Raw genomic sequence first — 22,051 nt, 5'->3', positions numbered from 1 at the left:
GGGCGTTGGAGCGTTGGGGGCGGGTCAAGGGGGTCCCGGCCCCCCCCCCCGCAGCCCCGGTGCCAGCCCGGGGTGACTGGGAGGGGAGCAGATTGCGGGGAAATCGCGGGCACCGATGGCCTCATTTCCTGCAATATAAACCAGGTTTCCTGAGCTTCCTGCTCAGCCCCAGCCGGGGGGGGCTGAGGGGGGGCCCGGGCCCCCCACCCCCGCCATGGGGGGGTCGGCCTGGCTCGGCCCCAGCTGGAGCAGGATGGGTGGGGGGCCAGCTCTCAGGGCAGTTTCCGCTCTGGCTGCACGACCCCCCCATCCCAGGGGCTGGAGCTCACCCTGTGCCCCGCACTGGGGGTAGCTGAGCCCCCCTGCCCGTACCCCGAAGCAGCCCAGAGCCCCCCAACACCCTGGGGGTTCCTCAGCCTGGGCAGCGGGCAGGGAGTTGCCCTCACCTATGGCCCTGCCTGGAAAAACCTCATTAACCCCAGGCAGGAAGAGGGTTAATTACGGCCCCCAGGGAAGGGGAGGGCAGCATTGTGACCCCCCGGGTAGGGACACCTCGCCCCTGCCCCCCCCATACTCAGCCCTGCCCTTGGGGGGGAATAAAACCCCAGATTCAGATATTTTTATATAAAAAAGAGACACTATTTATTGCTCCAAACAAGTTCTGTGGTAACAGAGAACCAACAGACTCATCACACCAAGCTGCCAGAGAGAGGGGCTTGTTCTCTGCACCCCAGGCCCCCCCTATTAGGGACCCCAAAGGCCTCAGGGTGGGTGGGGGACAACCAGTGCCCCCCTGCAGCCCCAGAGTGACATGGGGACGGGGTGTGGAGTGACCATGGGCAGGGGGCTGGGGCAGCCCCCATAGTGTCAGGACAGTCCCCGGGGTGGGGGGACATTTAAAACCCAACCAGACCCCAGGGAGCAGCCCAGGGGGGGTCGGGGGCTGGCCCTGCTACTCTTGCATGAGGTATGTAAACAGGATGGGGGGGCTGCAGCCAGCACAGCCTCGGGGGCACCCTGCACCCCGGGGGGGAGGGTGACAGGGACGTGGCTCAAGGCCAAGGCTCAGTAGCGCAACAGGCTGAGATAGAGCTGGGGGGTGTCCCCCCCGCCATGGGGTCTTGGTTCTCCCTGAGTGGCCCCAATGTCCCTGAAGCACCAGGTGCCACCAGTGCCACCTCTGTGGCTGGGGGGCCACCATGGCTGGGGGGCCACGTCACTGTCCTGGGGACAGCGTGGTCCCCGGGTGTCCCCCCGCCTTAGCAGGACTTGACGAGGGGCCGGCGACACGTCACAGGCAGCGGCAGCTTGTGCAGACCTGGGCAGAGGGAGGGTGTGAGAGCTGGGGTGGCACAGGGGACACCCCAGCACCCATCTCCCGTGTCCCCACAGCCCCTCCCTCACCGAAGGCGCGGATGAGCTCGGCCTGGACGGCCCAGGAGACCCTTTTCACCAGGCACAGCGTGGTGAGCCCCGCGAAGCCCATGTTGTAGAGGAAGACAATGTAGAAGTTCCCCAGCCAGTTGAAGCGGCCAAAATCCCCCAGGAGGTCAAAACGGGTGATCCCTGCACGGGGGTGGGGGACACCGGTCAGGGCACCCCGACCCTGGGGACACCCCCATCCCAGGGTCACCCTGCTCCCTCCAGGGCTCACCCAGGGTCCTGGAGAACACGGGCAGTGCCGAGCTGAGCACCAGCAGGGACACACAGTTCCCGATGATCTGAGGAGAGGAAGGAGGGTTTGTGGGGGGCAGTGCTGCCGCAGGGACCCCCCCAGGCTGGGGAAGGGGCTCTCCAAATGTTGGAGAACCACCTGGGTCCTTCCCAGCTTTGTCCCCTCGCCTGGGGGTACCACACGGTGCGCTGTGGGGACTGGGGATCCTGCACATCAAGGGGGCCCAGGAGCCCCCCAGCCCCAGCCTGGAGCTCCCACCTTGGTGAGGGGAGTGTCCCTCCGCTCCGGGAGCAGCCGGGTGAAGAGGGGGGAGCTGTAGAAGCCCACGACAGAGGAGACCATCAGGTAGCTGTGGGGGGTGTTAAGGAGGAAAACAGGGGTGGGATGGCCCTGGGGACTGTGCTGGGGACAAAAGGGACGTCGCTGGGGACACAAGAGCCTGTCTGAAGGATACAAGATGAGGACAACCTGCAGGGCAGCTCCGAAGGAACCAAAGATGGAGAAGGAGACCTGGCCCAGGGACGCATCCTGTGTGGAGAGGAGAGGAGAGGACTGGTTAGGGGGGAAGAGTCCCCAGACCAATGAGGGACACAACCCCCCTCTGTGCCATCGCCCTGCCGGGTACCTGGATGCCCCGTGGCATCGCGGCATCGTCCAGCAGCAGCTCCAGGACGTGGAAGCAGACGATGAGCACAGAAATGCCCTGGGAGGAGCAGGGAGGGAGTGAGGGCAGTGGAGGGGACAGGGGTGACTCCCAGCTCCCCTGGGTGCCCAGGGCCACTCACCGTCAGCGCCAGGAGGCCCAGCATGGCCAGGGGGTAGCCCAGGTTCCTCTGCCAGGGCGATGCTCGGTGCCGCAGCTCTGGGGGGACGTGCCCAGGTGAGAGGGGAGCACAGCCCCCAGCGCAGGGCAGCAGACTGAGGGGTCCCAACGTGCCAGGACAGGGGGTAACAGCCCCCACCCCATTTCCCATGTACCTCCCTCCATGGAGCACAGGCTGCCAGGAACCCTGTGCCCCCAGTGCCAGGCTGGAGGGAACCCAGGTATCCCAGTCATCCCCCCAGGCTCCTCACCCAACTTGAGCCTCTTGCTGCGGATGGCAAAGAACTGCTCCTGCAGCAGCTCCACGTCCAGGTTCAGCCAGCAGGAAGCTTTGCCTGCCAGGGAGGACACACCCAGGGGCTCAGAGGGGCTGAGGGCTCACATGTGGTGGGGCACAGGGACCCCCAATCCACCCTGAGCTCCCCCTTCCCCTGCTGGGCACCCACCAGAGCGGATCCTGCGGGACACAGCGGCCTCCTCAAACCTCGTGCAGCTCAACTGCTCGTCCAGGTCTTCCAGGAGCTGGGAGTGGGTGAGGAGCCTGTGAGCAGCCAGTGAGGGGGCACGAATGGCTCCCCATGCCCAGGGTGGGAGAACAGGCAGCCCTGGGGACTGTCACAGCCAGGCTGGAGCAGCGGGATCAGGGAGGGGACACCTCCTTACCCAGCGGTTTCACCAGCAGCTTCCCCGTGACGGTGAACATGGTGGAGAGGCCGAAGGGGGTGCACACTGTGGTGGGAGGAGAGGCTGAACAGGGGGTGCCCCAGCATCCAACCCCTCCCAGCACCCCCAGGGGACCCACAGCCAGCACAGGATGGGCCACTGAGGCCGGGGCACCTCGGGGGGCATCCAGCGACTTACAGAGCAGAAGTAGCACACCAAAGAGGGAGATGCAGGAGTAGAGGTAGGGCAGATAATATTCCCAGAGGTCTGTGGAGACGGCAGGATCAGGCCAGGGGCACCAGGCACCCCGTCCCATTCAGTGCCAGGGCCTGATCCTGCCCTGCCAGAGCTGGGAGAGCCCAGGGCACCCCAGCAGCACCCACCGTAGAGCGACTGGCGACTGGCAGCATCGTTGCCCACGATGGCAGAGGCCACCCAGACCATGCCCAGCACCAGCAGCGTCAGCAGCAGCAGCACCACCGACGTCTCGTACACCCTGGCCATGATGCCCTGCGAGAGTGGGGTTAGTGGGGAGCCAGGGATGGGGGGCACAGGGGGAACACCTGCAGGACCACCCACCTTCTTGGATCCTGCAAACCCCTCTGACTCGGTGAAGAAGTAGGCAAAGGGCATGAGGAAGACGAGGGACAGATTGGAGAAGAGGAAGACCAAGTTCCAGAGGCCTGGGGAGGGGGAACAGCATGGGGTGAGTTCCAGGGATGGGGGAAGCCTGACCCAGAGCCCTCGAGGCACTCACAGGGTCACCCCATGCACCCACCATGGACAAGGGAGCCGCTGAGCCACTGGATGTAGTAGTTGTGGGGGAAGGAGAGCAGCACCTCGTTGCTGATGATGGAGAAGGGCAGGAGGAGGACGGCACCCAGTGCCACGGCCAGGGTGAAGGTGCAGAGCCCCAGCCTGCCAGAGGGACGAGTGTCACCTCCAGGTCAGGGCCCCTGTGGGTGTCACAGCCCAGCTGTGCCCCCCAGCGTCAGCAGCACCCATGGGACACGGTGTCCCGGCTGAGGAAGAGGCCGAGTTTCAGGGAAAGGACAGGCAGGAACTTACGCAATCCTGTTGACAGCAGCATCCTCGTCATCGTGCACTGCAGGGGACAAAATCCCAAACCGAGGGGCTGGGGGAGGCAGGGCTGCCTGGAACATCACTCCCTGCCCCCTCCCCAACCTCCCTCTGCTCTGAACAGAAACCCTCCTGGGGAACTGGGCTCTGCTCTCCCCTGGGGCAGCTGGTGGGTGCCCTGCAGGCACGGGTGTCACGGAAACCCAGGCTGGGGAGGGCCTGGAGAGGCTGGAAGTGATGGGGAAACAACCCTGGAGAGGCCGAACGTGGCTGCCAAGGGCTGCCCAGCTCTGGTAGCTCCTACCTGCTGTGAAGTCCGTGTGCTTCTTGAAGTGGGTTATGATGAAGTGGCAGAGGATGTAGAGGCTGGCGAAGAGCAGGGCACAGATCTGCGGGCAGAGGAGCATGGGAAGCACAGGCAGACCCAGAGGGGAGCGCTCCTACTCCAGCTCCTACCCTGGGCGATGCCCCAGGGCCCATCAGCTCCACCCTATTTATTTTTCCACTCCTGGCCCTGGTTACACCCCACCTGTGTGCTCAGCCCCGTCCACGCACAGGGGCTGCGCCCAGGGCTCACCCATAGGTGCCCACAGACTGCCACAGCAGCCAGGCCAGAGGAGCTGAGGACTCTTGCAGCAGCTCTGGGTCAGCCTGTGCTGGCAGAGCTGGAGATGACACCCCGTGGGACACCCCTGAAGCGCCCGATCCCACAGCCCTCGCTCTGCTGGCACCGGCACCCGGCAGAGCCGCGGGAACAGCCTTGAATGAGGCACCAAGGCCAGCTTGGTGTCCCTCCCGCCCCCGGAGCGCCGAGGTCACGCCGGAGCAGATGATGTTCAGGGAACACGGCGACCTTTCATCCCGCCGGGGACGCGGCAGGGCGGGGAAAGGTCGCCCTAACCCTCCACCTTGGCACAGGAGGGGCAAAGGCACCTCCCTCCTGCCTGGCCTGGGGGGACTCGGCAGGCTGGGGGTCCCCAGGATCTGCCCCCAGAACTGGCCCAGCCCTGGCCCCCACCAGAAGGGCAGCGGCCAGCGGGTCCCTCTGCTCCTGCTTCCAGCCAGCAAAGGGGCTCAGATCACAGGTCCCCTCCTGCCATGGGTTGTACCCCAAAGCACAATGCTCTGCCTGGCTGAGGGACCCCCAGCACCTCCTGCTCGCAGTGGAGTCAAGCTGAGTGGGCTCTGCACTGGCCGTGCTGAGCGAGGGGCTCCTGGTGAGATGTGGCTCCCCAGGACAGAGGTCTGGGAGTCCCAGAGCAGGGATGTTGGGCTTGGGCCACCACATCCTCTCTGTAGGCACTGAATTTGGCTGTGGCAAGATGGCCCTGGCACTACTGGTCACAGTCTCCCCTGGTCACCCTGCAGGGTGATGCCAGGATCAGGACACCCAGGTCATCATCACCCCTGAGCCTGCAGCAGCAGGAACAGAGAAGCAGACCCATCTGCCTCCCTCACCAGGGCCCAAGGGTTGGGTGGCCCTGTAGGGCCCCTTCCCACTGACACTGAGCTGCTGGGGACAGGAACAGAGCCAGGAGCCTGGCACGGGGCTGGCCTGGCTCTGACATCAGCACTCCCGGCCCCTCCAGCATGGCAGGACCCCAGCCGGGACTGCTGGGGCTGGCAGAGGGTTCGAGGCAAGGGCTCAGCCGGGCTCAGCCTCGGGACCCCGCTATCTGTGGGGCACACGCAGCCACCGTGGCCCTGTCACCGATAAGGACCGGGCGTGGGCACCACCACAGCCGGGCCCCACAGCGGCCGCCGGGGATCCCGTCCCTCCCGCGGGGGGTTGCGAGCTCCCAGACCCCTCCCCACTACGCCGGGCCCCTTCCCCCTCCCACCGCCCGTCACCGCCACCCCCGGGGGCACTCACGATGCATTCGCGGACCCTCTCGTGGAAGAGCTGCTCCCGCACGGCCAACGCGTCCTGCTCCAGAGGGGCCATACTGCGGCCAGCATGGCCGGGCCGGGCGGGGCTGCTGCGGGCCGCTCCGGGACAGGCTCTCCGGTGCCGCCGCTCCCGGACAGGCTCTCCGGTGTCACCGGGAAGCGCCGCTCGGAGCCCGCCGGGTCCGGCCCCGCCCCCTCGGCCCCGCCCCCCGCCGGGCCCCGCTACAAAGTATCCGCTCCCCCGGCATGAACGGGCCCCGCCGGCCCCGCCCCCTGCCGCCCATTGGCTCCGGGCCTTGAATGAGGCGCCGCTCATTGGTCGGCGGGCGGTGCGCAGCGCGCTGATTGGCTGAGCGCCCGCCGGCCGCTCCCACGGGGCGGCGGCCCCAGAGAAACCCCCCGGGATTAACGCAGGGATGGAGCTGATCCCGGGACACGGCTAATCCCGGGCAGGTTAATCCCGCAGGGGCCCGTGGGGGAAGGGCAGGGCTTGCCAGCGCTGGGGGCACCGGGCAGGGCAGGGGAGGGCAACCCCTCCTCAAAGAGGAGCCCAGCAACACCCAGGGTGACCCCAAACCTGTAGCACCCAGTACTAAGGGGGCTTCACCCCCCAGGAAGAAGAGAAGGCAAAAGGCTGCCCAGTGCCAGCTCCAGCAGGAGCAATGCCATGCCAGCCGCTTCACTGGGCACAGACAATAGGGACAGTCTGTTCCCATGGGACGGGGCCAGCCAGCCCAGGCGAGAGCAGGCGCTGACACAGAGGGTTTGTATCCGACACAGTGGAGCTTCTCTTAAAGCCTTTTATTCACAGACACATGGAAAATCTGCATGATCACATCAGAAAGGACAGCACACCCCAAAACGCACCCAGTGCACAAGGAAGCTCAAGTGTTTGAAGCGGACATTTTGTGAACATGCGACAGCGACAGAAGGAACCCAACGTTTAGTATTCCTCCCCTTCCTCCTCTCCCTCCCCTTCCACAGAATCCACCCCCACCTCTTCATAATCCTTCTCCAGGGCAGCCATATCCTCCCGGGCCTCCGAGAACTCCCCCTCCTCCATGCCCTCCCCCACGTACCAGTGCACGAACGCCCGCTTGGCGTACATCAGGTCAAACTTGTGGTCCAGGCGGGCCCAGGCCTCGGCGATGGCCGTGGTGTTGCTCAGCATGCACACGGCCCTCTGCACCTTGGCCAGGTCCCCCCCGGGCACCACCGTGGGCGGCTGGTAGTTGATGCCCACCTTGAAACCCGTGGGGCACCAGTCCACGAACTGGATGCTACGCTTGGTCTTGATGGTGGCGATGGCGGCGTTGACGTCCTTGGGCACCACGTCCCCGCGGTACAGCAGGCAGCACGCCATGTACTTGCCGTGCCGGGGGTCGCACTTCACCATCTGGTTGGCCGGCTCGAAGCAGGCGTTGGTGATCTCGGCCACCGAGAGCTGCTCGTGATAAGCCTTCTCGGCCGAGATGACGGGCGCGTAGGTGGCCAGCGGGAAGTGGATGCGCGGGTACGGCACCAGGTTGGTCTGGAACTCCGTCAGGTCGACGTTCAGGGCCCCATCGAAGCGCAGGGAGGCCGTGATGGAGGACACGATCTGGCTGATGAGGCGGTTGAGGTTGGTGTAGGTGGGCCTCTCGATGTCCAGGTTGCGGCGGCAGATGTCGTAGATGGCCTCGTTGTCCACCATGAAGGCACAGTCGGAGTGCTCCAGGGTGGTGTGGGTGGTGAGGATGGAGTTGTAGGGCTCCACCACGGCTGTGGAGACCTGAGGGGCCGGGTAGATGGAGAACTCCAGCTTGGACTTCTTGCCATAGTCGACAGAGAGTCGCTCCATGAGCAGGGAGGTGAAGCCGGAGCCGGTGCCACCCCCGAAGCTGTGGAACACCAGGAAGCCCTGCAGCCCTGTGCACTGGTCAGCCTGCAAGAAGGGAAAACAAGACCAAACCATCAGTAATTCTGGATTTCAGCTGCTACTGAGTTGCCCAGGATGGCAAACATTCTCTCCAGATCTCAGGCTCTGCTTCCAGCCACAGTGCCCTGTGATTTGTCATGACCAGCTCCCAGGGAAAGGGGTCTCTTCCAACAGGGATTTGGGAACACAGCTTTTTCCTGTTGCAACCCTGGCACTCTGCTTGGGGGAAGGGAGAATCCACAAGAGCTGACCCAGCAAGAGTTAAACACTTGGCACAGCTGCTCATAAGCAGTTGGTCAAGAAGGATCAGAGTGCAGATCAGCGAAAAACCTCACATGACCTTAAAAAAGGGATGAAATAAGGTTTTCCCAGGGACAGAAGTGACCCAAAGGTGAAGGGCAGGAAAGGAGCTGGTCCTGATCTTGACTTAAAGGATGCACACCCCAGACCCCGCAGGGAGCCATGACCTGGTGCAAGGTGACACAAGACCCATAAACACATCCAGACCCCAGAGGCACAGCCTGAGCCATCCACGGCCCACTGCGAGGGCAGCAGGTCCCTCTTCAGGCAGTCCCACCCTCTGCAACAAAAACTGCTGATGGGCTGAGGACCCACGCAGGGACACCTGGGGCTTCCTTTTGTCCCCAGATCCCCACCTGAATGGGGACCACCCCCATGGGCTGCTCACCAGCTTGCGGATGCGGTCGAGGACCAGGTCGATGATCTCCTTCCCGATGGTGTAGTGCCCACGGGCGTAGTTGTTGGCCGCATCCTCCTTGCCCGTGATCAGCTGCTCGGGGTGGAAGAGCTGCCGGTACGTCCCTGTGCGCACCTCATCTGTGGGGAGAGCCCCAGGCCCCGTCAGCACCCGGTGCCCGCTCCCACCACCCACCCACCGCCCTCGCCCAGTGCCCCCTGCGCCCCCTCACCGATCACCGTGGGCTCCAGGTCCACGAAGACAGCCCGGGGCACGTGCTTGCCGGCCCCCGTCTCGCTGAAGAAGGTGTTGAAGGAGTCGTCCCCCCCGCCGATGGTCTTGTCGCTGGGCATCTGCCCGTCGGGCTGGATGCCGTGCTCCAGGCAGTACAGCTCCCAGCAGGCATTGCCGATCTGCACGCCCGCTTGGCCCACGTGGATGGAGATGCACTCGCGCTGCGGGGGCACACGGGAACGGGTCACCCCCTCTGGCCCCTCTTTGTGCCCCCCCAGCACCCCCCAGGGCTGGCACCGAGCTGGGAAGGGCTCGTCCCTAGGGCTGGATGGGGCCACATCCTGCCCAGACACACCCACTGCTCTGGGTCTGGGGGTGCACCCAGTGCAGGGGGTGCTCAGCTCTGGGGGTTGGAGATATCACACGAGGGGCCAAGCTCAGCCTCCCCAAACCTCCGTTGTGCCCCAATGTCACCCCAAACCCAGCAGCACTGGGGCCACCCAGGAGCCGAGGAGAAAGGTGTAGGGGGCCCCCCTGTTTGGGAACAGATTGGAGCCACAAGTGGGTACAGCACTGGGGGTCTCGACACCCCGCAGTTGCCTCCATCTGCTCCCAAATGGCGCCTAGGGAGGACATTTTCCAGCCCGGCAGCCCGGGCAGGGCGAGGCTGGGGAGGAGGAGGAGGAGGAGGAAGTCAAGGGCAGCCGCGGGGCCGGGACTGCGCCAGCTGACCTGAAACCGCGGGGATGGGCCGATGGCGTCACCCCCGGGGGGTCCCGCACATTCCCGGCCGCTCCCGCCCCGCACCACCTGCTCCGCGCGTGCCTCCCGCTCGGGTGGGGGAAAACCTGGGTTTGAGTGGGGAGGGGAGGGAATCCGGGCCGGGCAGTGGCGGCGGAAGCCCCCCCAGGAGTCACCGGGCAGGATCAGCCCCACCGGGCCGGGTTCTCGGGGACAGCAGGGGCTCACGCAGGGAGCGGTGATGTCTGGGGAGGGGGTTCAGGGCTGGACTTGGGGGGGGGGGTGAGGACGCGGGGAGGGGCGGGGCTGTGCCCCCGGCGAGGGGCGGGGCTGTGCCCCCGCCGCGCGCCTTCCCGCGCGCGGGAACGGTAACGGTCGGGCTGGCCCCGCCCCCACCGGGGGGCTACCGGGGACCACGTGCGACCACCCCGGAGGTGCTGCATTGCCCCCCTCCCGGGGTGCTGTAACCCACCGAGGGGCGCTCCCCCCCAGCAGAGGCGGCACCCTCTGCCTCTGCCTGGAGCCCCCCCAGCCCCTTCTCTACCCTCCCCAGCCCCTGCCGTGCCCACCCACCGCTCCTGCTGTACCCCCAGCCCGCGCCGTGCCTTCCAAGCCTGTCCCCCGCTCCTATATCCCCCCACCCCAATTTCCCGTCCTTCCAAGTGTCTCCCCCGCCACTCATTCATCCTTCTTCCCCCACCCCCGCCCATTTCTCCCCAATCCCCGCGCCCCCAGCTCTAGCCCTTCCTCCCCGATCGTCCGGGACCCCCGCTGTGGCCAGCCCCCCCCCTCACCATGGTGGCTCGGTTACTCGTCCCGACAAGCAAAGAATCGACGCAAGTACCAGCTGCCGCCGCCCCCGGGCGCCCCCCTATATACCGGCCCGGGGGGGCGGGCGAGCGCCCCCGCCCCGCGTCCCCATTGGCCGCTGTGCCCGCCCATCAGCGCTCTCCTGCAGCCGATTGGCTGAGGCGAGTGGTGCGCTCCACCTCCTCCCCGCTGCGGGGCTTTGGGGGGCCCCCCCGTGGGGTGCAGCCCCCCCCCATCCCCACCCTGGGCTGGCGAGGGGCTCCAGATACGGGAGGTGGGGGGTACCGGGGGGGATCTGACCTTCCTGCGGTCCTCAGCCCCCCCCCTTCACTGCGTTGGCCGCGGAGGGAGGAGGGGGGCACGGCCATCCCCGCCCTCCCCCCTCCTCCGCCCCTCCCTCTCAGTGCAGCTCCGCTGCGGAGGAAAACTGCGACATGGTGGGGGGGGGCGGCACGTGCTGCCGCGCCCGGTGTGTCCCCCCCGTCCCTTTCCCGTCCCCAGGCCGTTAATCGGCTTCTGCGGACGGATCCCCCCTCCTGCCCCATCTGCACTGCCCAGGCACCCCCTCCCCGCCCGGGCTCATCCGCAACCCAGGGGTCCCTCCCAGCCCATCTGCGGCCCGGGGGGCCCCCATCCCGAGCCCCCCAGCCCATCTGTACCACTCAGCACCCCTCCCAGCCCATCCGCACCTCTGAGCACCCCCTCAGCCCATCTGCACCCCTGCGATGGGGGGCTCTGGTCCCCCTGCTCGGTCTGCACTTGGGCGGGGGGACAACCGTATTTACAGGGTGGGCTTCATCTCAGCCGTGTCCGCAGCATCGGGACCCCCTTCCCCTTGTGGTCCCCCCTCCCCAGCCAGGCAGGCCCCCCACCTGCCCCGGGGGCCACCGCGATGCCCATGAAAGAGGGGGGGATGTGCTGCGGTCCCACCGTGTACCCCCGGCTCGGAGCACTTCCCTGCCCGGCTGTGAGGCCGCAGGGAGCACCGGGGGACGAGGCGGTAATAAGGGGGGAGCCGAGGGGGAGCCACCCCCCCTCCATCTAATCCCCGGAGCTATTTGCTCCCAATAATCCGCCTTCCTGTTTTGCCAAGAGCTTTGCGGAAAACCCAGCGGCCCCTTCGGCAGCGCACGCTGCTGGGCCGGGGCGGGGGAGGGGGGGACATCTGCATCGCCCCCCGCCCAGCGGAGTCCCCCCACGCCGGGGTCACCCCCAGCCGTGGGTGTTGCGGCACATCGGCCGCAGCCGCAGCGCTGACGTGGCTCTCGCCATTTGCCTCCCCGGCCGCGTGGCCGGCACCGCCGCTCCCCTTCCCGGCGAGGAAAGGGCTGTGCCCCCCCCGCCTCGGCCTGGCCGCTCCGGGCTCCCACCCCGCTCTCGGCACGGGGGTCCCCGATGGCGCCCGGGGGTCCGCTCGGCTCCCCCTGCGATGCCAACGTGGCGTCTCCTCCAGGAAGAGCCGCTCCCAGCCCTGCTCATCGGTGTTGTTTGTGGCGTGGGTGTTCCGGGAAGGGCGGGGGATCACGTCCCCCTCGCCACCATCCCCCTTCCACGCTCCCTGCTCATCGCATCACCCCTGGAATGGTGTCACAGCCAGTGTTTTGGGCCGCTCAGATAATCACCGGCAAAAGCTGGTGGAATGTTAAAGTGAAAGTGCGACAAAATTCACTGGCAACTTCCCTCTGTGACTCACTCGATGGTGACAGCACACGAGGAAAAATTGTGCTGAAATCGAAAATCAATCAACCTAAAAGCAAAATAAAACAAAAAAAAATTGACCTCAGTGAAGGCTGGGGATGGATAAAAGAAAGATAAGGATGAAAAGGAAAAAGAGACTCCTGCTGAGTCACAAGGGGCAGAGTGGATCCCCCCACCCCCATTGCCAAACTGAGCCCTGGACTTGACCAGTGTGGAAGCCTAAAGGCTTAACAGCACTTAAACTTAACCCACAGCTTAATTTAAATAATTTAACAAAACACTATATAGAATTTACTCTAAGCACAACAGTAACTCACGGGTCTATTTTACTTACAAGTCTGACGTATTTAACAACGTGAGAGCAACATTCCTCGGACATTTGCTTTGGAATATTCACCCTCACGCACACACAAACCTGTACAGGTGTAAATAGCTGTGAAAAATCCAGCTCGAGTTCAGTTTGCCAGCTCCCAGAGGCATCCTAAAGGAGACGCTGGTCACATCCTGCTGGGCTCCAGGTGAACCCCCAGGGTCTCAGTCAGGACTCACTGGTTACAACATTGCGAGAGTTGGCTTTTAGTCATTGTGATTTTCCATCCTGGCCCTGACCGGGGTCAGGAACTTCCTGGGAAAGTTTGGTCACAGAAATGTTATTGCACTTGGGTTGCTCTCCGGTAGGAAATATCAGTTCCCAAGGCTGTTCCTTAAAATCCAGGGGCTCGCTTAGAAAACATAAGTTCCTAGGAATGGACAGTGTTGCTGAGAAGCTCAAGAAGAGCTCGGTCCAGGCGCTGCTCTGGGCCTAACAAGCGTTTCTGAGCTCATAGTGCAGCCCACGGGGGTGGGGGGGATGCACCACGCAAATGGGGGTCCCAGGGGTCCCTCACCCCACCCCCTCACTGCAGCATCTGCTCAAGTTTCACTGCGTGTTCAACTTCCCCTCCATTATTTATCTCTGAGCAGAGCCACGAGGCAGCAGCAGAGGGGAGGGTGAGGAGGCTCTCCCGGCCTGGGGAGGAGCTACTGCCAGATTCCCCCTCCCCCAAAATGACTGAGGCCAACCCAGCCCCCTCCTCATCCCTGCAAGAAGAGCCAGAAGGATTTCAGGACACATCAGAGGAGGGGTTGGGGGGAGCCTCGTGCATCCCTGGACCCCCAGCAAGAAGAAGGGACCCCCCTCATCCCCAGGGCTCCCACCCATGGTAAGGAGGACGCCCCACCCTTCTCCAGGGGCAATGCAGCCCCTCCCCTGCCCGGGCAGGAGAGACACAAAAGGCTTCTGCCAATGTGGGAGGGGTTTTACAGATCCCCAGCTTCCCCCAGGAGTTAAACCCACCCCAGTGTGCTCACTTGGCTCCTCGCCCTAAGGAAACCCAACTGCCACCCCCCCACTCCCTCCACCCTTGGGGTATGGGGGGGAAATGCCCAGCCAGACGGGGAGGTAGGACCAGTTTGGGCAGCACAGGTTTGGCAGGACCAGTTTGTGGGGGCTGCAGGGTGCCAGGCTCACCACAACCCCCAACACACGCTCAGGGACAGGGTGGAGACCCCACCCAGGCGCGGTGAGGGACCCCGGGGCAGTGTCATGTGCTTTTGGGGACAGTGTGCAAAGCCAGGCAGGGACATCACCTCAGGGAGCGAAGACACCAGAGCCAGGGAATGCTTTTTATTCAGACCCACGGGAGAGGACGGGTGGGTCCGTCACAGACTTTTCCATTGAAGCACAGACCATTGACAGGACAGATCGCGGCGCACACACGGCTACAGACCCCGCGGGGTCCTCAACTAATTCATGTTCCCTGTTCGAGCAGCACCCTTGAGAGTTTAGTATTCCTCCCCTTCCTCCTCTCCCTCCCCTTCCACAGAATCCACCCCCACCTCCTCGTAATCCTTCTCCAGGGCAGCCATATCCTCCCGGGCCTCCGAGAACTCCCCCTCCTCCATGCCCTCCCCCACGTACCAGTGCACGAACGCCCGCTTGGCGTACATCAGGTCAAACTTGTGGTCCAGGCGGGCCCAGGCCTCGGCGATGGCCGTGGTGTTGCTCAGCATGCACACGGCCCTCTGCACCTTGGCCAGGTCCCCCCCGGGCACCACCGTGGGTGGCTGGTAGTTGATGCCCACCTTGAAACCCGTGGGGCACCAGTCCACGAACTGGATGGTGCGCTTGGTCTTGATGGTGGCGATGGCGGCGTTGACGTCCTTGGGCACCACGTCCCCGCGGTACAGCAGGCAGCACGCCATGTACTTGCCGTGCCGGGGGTCGCACTTCACCATCTGGTTGGCCGGCTCGAAGCAGGCGTTGGTGATCTCGGCCACCGAGAGCTGCTCGTGATAAGCCTTCTCGGCCGAGATGACGGGCGCGTAGGTGGCCAGCGGGAAGTGGATGCGCGGGTACGGCACCAGGTTGGTCTGGAACTCCGTCAGGTCGACATTCAGGGCCCCATCAAAGCGCAGGGAGGCTGTGATGGAGGACACGATCTGGCCTATCAACCTGTTGAGGTTGGTGTAGGTGGGCCTCTCGATGTCCAGGTTGCGGCGGCAGATGTCGTAGATGGCCTCGTTGTCCACCATGAAGGCACAGTCGGAGTGCTCCAGGGTGGTGTGGGTGGTGAGGATGGAGTTGTAGGGCTCCACCACGGCCGTGGAGACCTGCGGGGCCGGGTAGATGGAGAACTCCAGCTTGGACTTCTTGCCATAGTCGACAGAGAGCCGCTCCATGAGCAGGGAAGTGAAGCCAGAGCCGGTGCCACCCCCGAAGCTGTGGAACACCAGGAAGCCCTGCAGCCCTGTGCACTGGTCAGCCTGCAAGAAGAGACAAAGGCGGGGGGGAAGAGATGGCATGTTTATTCTGGGCAGCAGAAGTTGCTCCTTCCTCTCTGTGGCCTCTCAAGGACATCTGGGGGGTTTCCCAGTGCAGAGCAGGAGCCACCAGGACGGGTGACAGGGTGGCCCTGAGTCCATCTGTCGGGCACTGACTCATGGTGAATCCCTCAGGAAAGGCCCTTGGCCCCCAGGGTGGGTCAGAGGCACCTCACAGGGCAGTGGGTGCCACCAGCTCAGCAGCAGAACAGGGACAAGTTTGGGCACTGAGGCACGGCATGGCCACATGGCTTTGGGAGGGACCGGCTCGGGGCCGCCAGTCTCCACCGCACGCAGCTGGACTCGGCCGCGGCAGGAGCCAAGTGGGAACAAAGAGGGAATTGCCGAGCTCAGCACCGGCGGCGCCCGGGGCTGTGGAGCGGCTCCAGCGCCAGCTGCGCCGCGTCCCGCTGCCGGCCAATGGTAGCCACTGCACAACAGGATTAACATTAATTAATAAATTAAATCTAAACCCAGCCCGGCAAGTCGGGAGGGGAGGGTGAGACAGAACGGAGGCTTTGTCCTCGCTCGCCACCTGCACCCCCTGAGCCCCCCTCACCAGCTTGCGGATGCGGTCGAGGACCAGGTCGATGATCTCCTTCCCGATGGTGTAGTGCCCGCGGGCGTAGTTGTTGGCTGCATCCTCCTTGCCCGTGATCAGCTGCTCGGGGTGGAAGAGCTGCCGGTACGTCCCTGTGCGCACCTCATCTGTGGGGAGAGCCCCAGGCCCTGTCAGCACCCGGTGCCTGCTCCCACCACCCACCCACTGCCCTCGCCCGGTGCCCCCCGCGCCCCCTCACCGATCACCGTGGGCTCCAGGTCCACGAAGACGGCCCGGGGCACGTGCTTGCCGGCCCCCGTCTCGCTGAAGAAGGTGTTGAAGGAGTCGTCCCCCCCGCCGATGGTCTTGTCGCTGGGCATCTGCCCGTCGGGCTGGATGCCGTGCTCCAGGCAGTACAGCTCCCAGCAGGCATTGCCGATCTGCACACCCGCTTGGCCCACGTGGATGGAGATGCACTCGCGCTGCGGGGACACACGGGAATGGGTCACCCTCTCTGGCCCCTCTTTGTGCCCCCCCAGCACCCCCCAGGGCTGGCACCGAGCTGGGAAGGGCTCGTCCCTAGGGCTGGATGGGGCCACATCCTGCCCAGACACACCCACTGATCTGGGTCTGGGGGTGCACCCAGTGCAGGGGGTGCTCAGCTCCAGGGGTCCCATCCTGTTACCGACCACCACCCCATATTCCCGTGCCTGCTGGAGGATGGGGAGCTCAGCGCTTGGGGTTCATCTTGCTCGGAGCACCCAGGCTGGGACAGGGAGCCCTGAGGGTCCCATCCTGCCCCACCCTGCTCTGGTGAGACCCAACAGCGTCTCATGGGGCTCAGCAGTGGAGACGCCTCCTGCCCACCCGGTCCCAGTTCAACCAGGGCCACGCCCAGTGCTGAACTGGAGGGGCCCCATCCTGCCGTGTGTCATCGTCCGGTGCGGGATGACGTGCTCAGCACCGGTGGGGGCCATTCCTTACCGGGGGACCCGTTCTACCCCGTTAAACGGGGGCCACGCCCTGCACAGAGTCAGGGCTCAGCACGGGGGGGATGGGTGTCTGTCCTGTCCGGTTTAACGGGAGCCACGCCCAGTGAAGGACGGAGGCTCGGTACCGAGAGAAGGGCCCGATCCTGTCCCGTCCAAACGGTGCCACGCCCAGTAGGGGCTCAGCCCCAGGGTCCCATCCTGTCCGGTTTAACGGGAGCCACGCCCGGTGCGGTACCGGGGATCAGCGCTAGGGCCCCATCCTGGCTGGTTTAACGGGAGCCACGCCCGATCGAAGCTCAGTGCTGAGTCCCGGGGGTTCCATCCTGCCCGGTTTAACGGGAGCCACGCCCGGTGCGGGCTCAGGGCAGGGAGAAAGACCTTTCCAGAGCCATTTAACGGGAGCCACACTCGGATTGGGGTCCTGGGCGACCCGTTTGACGCGGTGTAACGGGAGCCACGCCCGGTGCGTGATCAGACCCAGAGCCGGAGATTCATCCCGTGCGGGGGAGGGGAGGGAAGGGGGAGGGAAAGACGAGACCGGGGAAATGGAGACCAAGGCGCTTAGGGACCGGGGACAGCGGCGGGACGGGGACCCGGGGGATGGGACCCGGAGATGGGAACAATGACGGGAGGGTGGGGATGGGGACCGGGGAAAACGACGGGTCCAGGGGGGATGGGACCGGCGGGGATGGGAACGAGGGACAACGACGGGACTGAGGAAATAGGGACCGTGGGAATAGGGTCGGGGGACAAGGGCGGTACCGGGCCCCCCCCGCGCCCCCCTCACCATGGCGGCGGTCGGTCCGGGGTGGTCTCACAGCCCGACGCTGAGGCGGTCGATGTAAGAGGCGCGACAGAGCGCGGGGCTCGGTACGGAGCTTTATAGCGGCGGCGGGGCGGGGCGGAGCGGGGCGGGCGGCGGGGACGAGGGGGGTGACGGCGGCCATTGGGCGCCCGGGATGAGGTAATGCCCCCCCGCAGCCACAGACAAAGGCCGGGTGGTGCGGGGGGGGGCCCCGGGGGCTGCGGCGGCCACGGCCCGGCCCCGCCGCTGGCTCCCGCCCGCCGCCCGCGGGGCCTCGGCTGTGTCCTTGGCCCCTTCCCTGCCGCGTTCCGGTCGGCGGTCTTGGCCGAGCCTCCGGTCACGCCCTGGTCCCAATCCCCCCCGGTCCCCATCCCCCATGTCCCGCTGTTGTTCATGATCCCGTCCCTGCTCCCATCCTGCTCTCGGCCCCGGGGCTGAGCCCGCACCGACCGCGGCTCCCGTTACACCGGGCAGGACCACGCCCTGGTCCCCATCCCCGGGGATGCCACCGTGTCCCCTTGTCTGGCCACTGCGCCGGCTCCCAGTTATCCTCGGCCACACCCTGATCCCTGTCCCCCACCATCCTGTTGTTCCCCGTCCCCAGCCACGCCCCGGTCCCCATCCTCAGGGACACTGTCCCCATCCCTGGCCGTGCCACAGTGCCCTGGTTCCCAGGCACAGCCCTGCCGTGGCCCAGTGCCTGTCCCGGCCCTTTCCCGGCCGTGCCCAGCCCTCCCAGCGCTTCTTTGTCTGCTCGGGCAGTGGGAACCGGCCCCGCGGGGCCCAAGCGGGGGGACAAAGCATCATCCCCTCGGGCAGCTGGGGACAAGAAGGGCCGGGGGGGCTGGAACAGCAGAGGGACGCAGGGGACAAAGCCCCCAGCGCTGTTTTGGGCTGAGGGCTTGGGTGGAGCGGCAGCTGCTCTGTGGCAGCTGGTGGTTGGGACACAGCTGGGACACCGGGACATGCGTCCCCCGGCCACCCCTCCATCTGCTGCAGCCCCTGCACAGCCCCTCAGGCCACCAGCCCCACAGCCCTGGGGGTTCCCCCTCCTTGGGGGGGTCCCACCTCCTCTTTTTCCCTCCAAAGCCCACAGAAGCTGTGGGTGGGTGCTGGGGGTCATCCCCCCGAGGCAGGAGGGCTGTGGGGGGCTCAGTGCCTGCAGAGGGGTGACCCCACACCACGCACGTGTCCCCAGCTGCTGCAGGTGGAGCTGCCAGAACACCCCCTCCCTGCTGAGAAATCACATTTTTTGTGTGTTTCCCACATTGTGCAGATTTCTGTGCAGCTCCAGGTTCCCACGTTCCCGCTGCCAGCCCCACGCCCCCACTGCCAGCCCCACATCCCTGCTGGTGCCGTGTTTTCGGGGTGCTGCTGCGGCTGCAGGGCTGCAGACAAAGAAGGGCTGGGATTTGGGCATCGCCCACCAGAACAAAGGACTGGGCGGCCCCGGCAGCTCCAAGCGGAGGAAAACGGGGAGATTTGTCTTTCACCAGGCTGGTCCCCGAGGAAATGGGCGTTTTGGGGGACCTTTACCCAGAAGCAGCTCATCCCCCAGCCCTGGCCCCACTGTGGATCCGCTCCTGCGTGGGAAATACCTCCTGCCTTTGTTCCCCAGGCTCTCAGCACCAGTGTGGAGCCTGGCAGGGCATACCCAGGGTCTCCCAAGTGACCCCAAGGCTGGGGGTTTTGGGGGCTCACAGCAGCCCCCACCTCGGGGACCCCTCTCCAAGCTAAGGAGGGTCCCCACACATCCCACCCCCCAGGCTGTGGGCAGGGGGTGCCTCGTGGGGCAGTGAGTGACTCAGCCCCCCTGGGTGATTAGGGATGCTGGGGTCCCACTGGTGCCCCCCAGCCCCCTCCAGTCTCCTTGGGTATGGAAGGCCACACGTCCCCACACCAAGCGCTGCCAGGCAACCGGTGGGGTTGCCAGGAGACTGGTTGCCAGGAGACAGGCTGGGACACCCCCCCCTCATCCCCCTTCCCCAGCATCCACCCTGGGGCCTGGCAGTGGGGTGTGCAGCACGTGGGGCTGGGGTCCCACCACTGCCTGGCCTGGGTGTGATGGGGGGGCACCATCCCCAGGACCCCCAGTGCCCGATCGCTGTGCTGTGCTGAGGGGGGCACACGGGCCCTGGGGGTCCCCAGTGCCCACCCCACTGCACCCTGACAGGGTAGACACCCCCGATATCCAGCCCAACGTGTGCTGGTGTGGAGGGGTCTGGCCCAGCTCCCAGCTCCCCCCCCCAAGTCCTTCCCATCCTCCCGTGCTCTGTTGACTGTTGGTAGCAACGTGGTGGCTCCTGGTGACGGTTGCTGTCCTTCTCCCTCCCCCCTGCCATATCCACCCCCCCATCACCACCAGGCAAGGCAGGCCCTCGGTCACACCGAGCCCCCCCCTGACTGCACAGAGCCCCCATGGCTGCCCCCCCAGGGCTGGGCATCTCGGGGGCTCCCAAAGCCAGGCTCTCGTCATGCATGGGCTGATTTCCCAGCTGCTGGACTCCTGCCCGTGGCACAGCCGAGATTCCCAGCCTCCCCCAGCCTGGGCCCTTCCTGAGGGTCCCAAAGTGGTGACCTCGAACCCCCTGACCAGGACACGCTGTCCTCGGGGACTGGGGGGTCCCAGCTCCATCAGGGGCCATCGTGGCTCAGGGGCAACATCCCAGACACTGTCTGCTGCTATTTTTAGCCTGATTTCCTTCAGAGCTCGGCTCTGTCTGTCTGTCTGTCCGTCTTCTGCCACCGTCGATGTGACAGGTTCATTCAGACGGAGAGACAGGGCAGCTCGGGGGGGCAGCTCTGCTCCGGGGGCTGGGTGAGGCCCTGGTACGGTGGGGGGACCCTGCTTGCCCCCCCTGGCTGGGTCAGGGTAGGACTGAGGGGATGGAGGGACAGGGAGGTGCCCCCCCGAGGTGGTGACACCCACCCTTGCCTGCACCCCCTCCACGAAGGGCAGGGCGAGAGACCCCCAACCCCAGTGCTGGTGGCAGCGGGTGACCCCATCCCCTTGGGAGGGAGCAGGGGGGTGTCACGGGTGTCCCCGCAGCCTGGGTGCCCGTGCCCCCCCTCCCGCAGCCCCTCCCGCTCCCTCGGGGCGCTGCGGGAGCCCCAAACAAAGGGAGGCTCAGGCGCGGGGTCACTGGGGGGTACGGGGGAGCAAGGCAGGGCTGCAGGAGGGGCTGCCGTGGGGTGCGGGGGGCTGTGGGCGCGATGCCCGTGGGGAGGGGGCTGCGGCACCGCCCGCGTGCGGGGCGGCTCCGCATTGCGGCAAAGCCGGGAATAAAGGAGCGGGGTGGAGGAGGGGGGAGTGGGTGAGGTGGGAGAGACCCCGCTGCCGGGGGGGCTCCTGCTCTGCCCGGCCCCCCCAAAAGCAAAAGCACCGCCAGCAGGGCCACGGACCGACGTGGTGGGGGCTCGGGGGGGCTCCGTTGGCATCGGTGGCTCAAGGAGTGGGTGTCGCGGGGGCAGCGGCCACGCCGGCCCTGGGCGGGTGCCAGCACCGAGGATGTGCCCACGGAGTCGGGGGACACCCCGGGGGTGCCCAGGGACTGGGGAGGTCTGTGATTCTCTCGAAGCCGCCCCCGTGTCCCCATCCTGTCCCCAAACCCTTCTCTGGCCTTGGGAACGGGACCCGGACCCGCCCCATCCCATCCCATCCCATCCCAGGGTGGGACAGGGCACTGCCCCTCGGGGGTGAGCGCGGGGTGCCCCCCCCGCCCCGTCCGTCCTGCCCCACAGGAACTGCCCCGCGTGGGTTCCCCCGGGGAGCAGCCCCGGGGCTGGCAGGGAACAGGGCGGCGGCGGGCGCAGGAGCCGGCGCGGCGGGAGCCCGCGGGGCTTCCCACGGGAACGGCTCCGGGACCAGGATGGAGACAGGGACGCGGACAGAGACTCCCCGGACCCCCGTGGACCCAGTCCGGGCAGGGCCGGGGCGCCCCCTGGGCAGATGCGGAGCCTGCGGCTGCGGCCGGGGGATGCAAGGACCCCTCCTACCACCGGCTGACCCCCCGCCCCAAGACACAAAGACCTCCTACCCCTAAAACCCCCCTAAAGCCCCCCTAAACCCCCTCATTGCCGTGCTCCCGCGGCCCCGCTGCCCCTAATGCCCTCCCACCCTTCTGACCCCCAGTCTCATCCGGCCCCCTTCAGAAGCCCCCAATCCTCCGCCCCTCTATCCCCGCCTCTTCCCCACCCATCACCCCGCCCACTCAAACACGGTCACGCCCCTTCCCAGTCCAGCCCAGCCTCCCGAGCCCACATTCCACTCCGCTGACGTCACCGCCCACCCAAATTCGAACCGTCCAGTCGGAACCGAGGCGGGGCGGAGGGAGCGTGACCAACGCCCCGCGTGAGTCCGGGGGGTGGGGCGAGGTACTTAATGCCCCGCCCCCTTGTCCCCGCCCCCCTCGTCCCCGCCCCTCGGGGTATAACTCGGGGGGTCCCCCCAGAGACCCCCGTCTTCCTCCTCGACGGCTGCGTAACGGTTCGGGCAGTGAGCGGCCATGGTGAGTGAGGGGGCACGGGACCCCCGGGGCTGAGGGGTGGGGGTGCCAGATCGGGTCCCCCCGTGTCCAGGACAGCACGTGGAGGGGGGGTGTGGGCTCCTCGCGTGTTCAGGA

At 66.1% G+C, this 22,051-nt stretch overlaps 2 protein-coding genes across 9 annotated transcripts; both read right to left on the bottom strand.

Moving 5' to 3' along the window:
- Window positions 1-639: 639 nt before the first annotated feature.
- Window positions 640-6,274, bottom strand: LMBR1L (limb development membrane protein 1 like). Of its 3 annotated transcripts, XM_050337453.1 has the most exons (17): window positions 6,115-6,274; window positions 4,546-4,630; window positions 4,230-4,266; window positions 3,940-4,079; window positions 3,741-3,844; window positions 3,545-3,671; window positions 3,360-3,428; window positions 3,154-3,227; window positions 2,945-3,020; window positions 2,750-2,833; window positions 2,461-2,537; window positions 2,301-2,378; window positions 2,130-2,203; window positions 1,934-2,024; window positions 1,655-1,721; window positions 1,405-1,566; window positions 640-1,318 (listed from the first exon to the last, which is right to left on the bottom strand). In XM_050337453.1, the coding sequence occupies exons 1-17, from the start codon at window positions 6,184-6,186 to the stop codon at window positions 1,260-1,262; spliced, it is 1,476 nt and encodes a 491-aa protein (XP_050193410.1). In that variant the 5' UTR covers window positions 6,187-6,274; the 3' UTR covers window positions 640-1,259. The 3 variants fall into 3 exon arrangements, with proteins under 3 accessions (XP_050193410.1, XP_050193409.1, XP_050193408.1); XM_050337452.1 differs by lacking the exons at window positions 3,154-3,227; window positions 3,360-3,428; window positions 3,545-3,671; XM_050337451.1 differs by lacking the exons at window positions 3,154-3,227; window positions 3,360-3,428; window positions 3,545-3,671 and having other exon boundaries at window positions 1,934-2,203.
- A 643-nt stretch (window positions 6,275-6,917) lies between these two features.
- Window positions 6,918-17,555, bottom strand: LOC126651543 (tubulin alpha-1B chain). 6 transcript variants are annotated; one of them, XM_050337477.1, is made up of 5 exons: window positions 17,412-17,514; window positions 15,892-16,114; window positions 15,651-15,799; window positions 14,108-15,034; window positions 6,918-7,128 (listed from the first exon to the last, which is right to left on the bottom strand). In XM_050337477.1, the coding sequence occupies exons 1-5, from the start codon at window positions 17,412-17,414 to the stop codon at window positions 7,075-7,077; spliced, it is 1,356 nt and encodes a 451-aa protein (XP_050193434.1). In that variant the 5' UTR covers window positions 17,415-17,514; the 3' UTR covers window positions 6,918-7,074. The 6 variants fall into 6 exon arrangements, with proteins under 6 accessions (XP_050193434.1, XP_050193432.1, XP_050193433.1 ...); XM_050337475.1 differs by having other exon boundaries at window positions 6,918-7,374; window positions 14,354-15,034; XM_050337476.1 differs by having other exon boundaries at window positions 6,918-7,782; window positions 14,762-15,034.
- Between the last annotated feature and the right edge of the window lie 4,496 nt (window positions 17,556-22,051).

This window comes from Myiozetetes cayanensis, unplaced genomic scaffold (assembly GCF_022539395.1).
Source record: "Myiozetetes cayanensis isolate MyiCay16 unplaced genomic scaffold, myiCay2020 scf66, whole genome shotgun sequence".
Taxonomy (NCBI): domain Eukaryota; kingdom Metazoa; phylum Chordata; class Aves; order Passeriformes; family Tyrannidae; genus Myiozetetes; species Myiozetetes cayanensis.
Note: the sequence above shows the minus strand (reverse complement) of the source record. Positions and strands in the feature narration are given on the sequence as shown.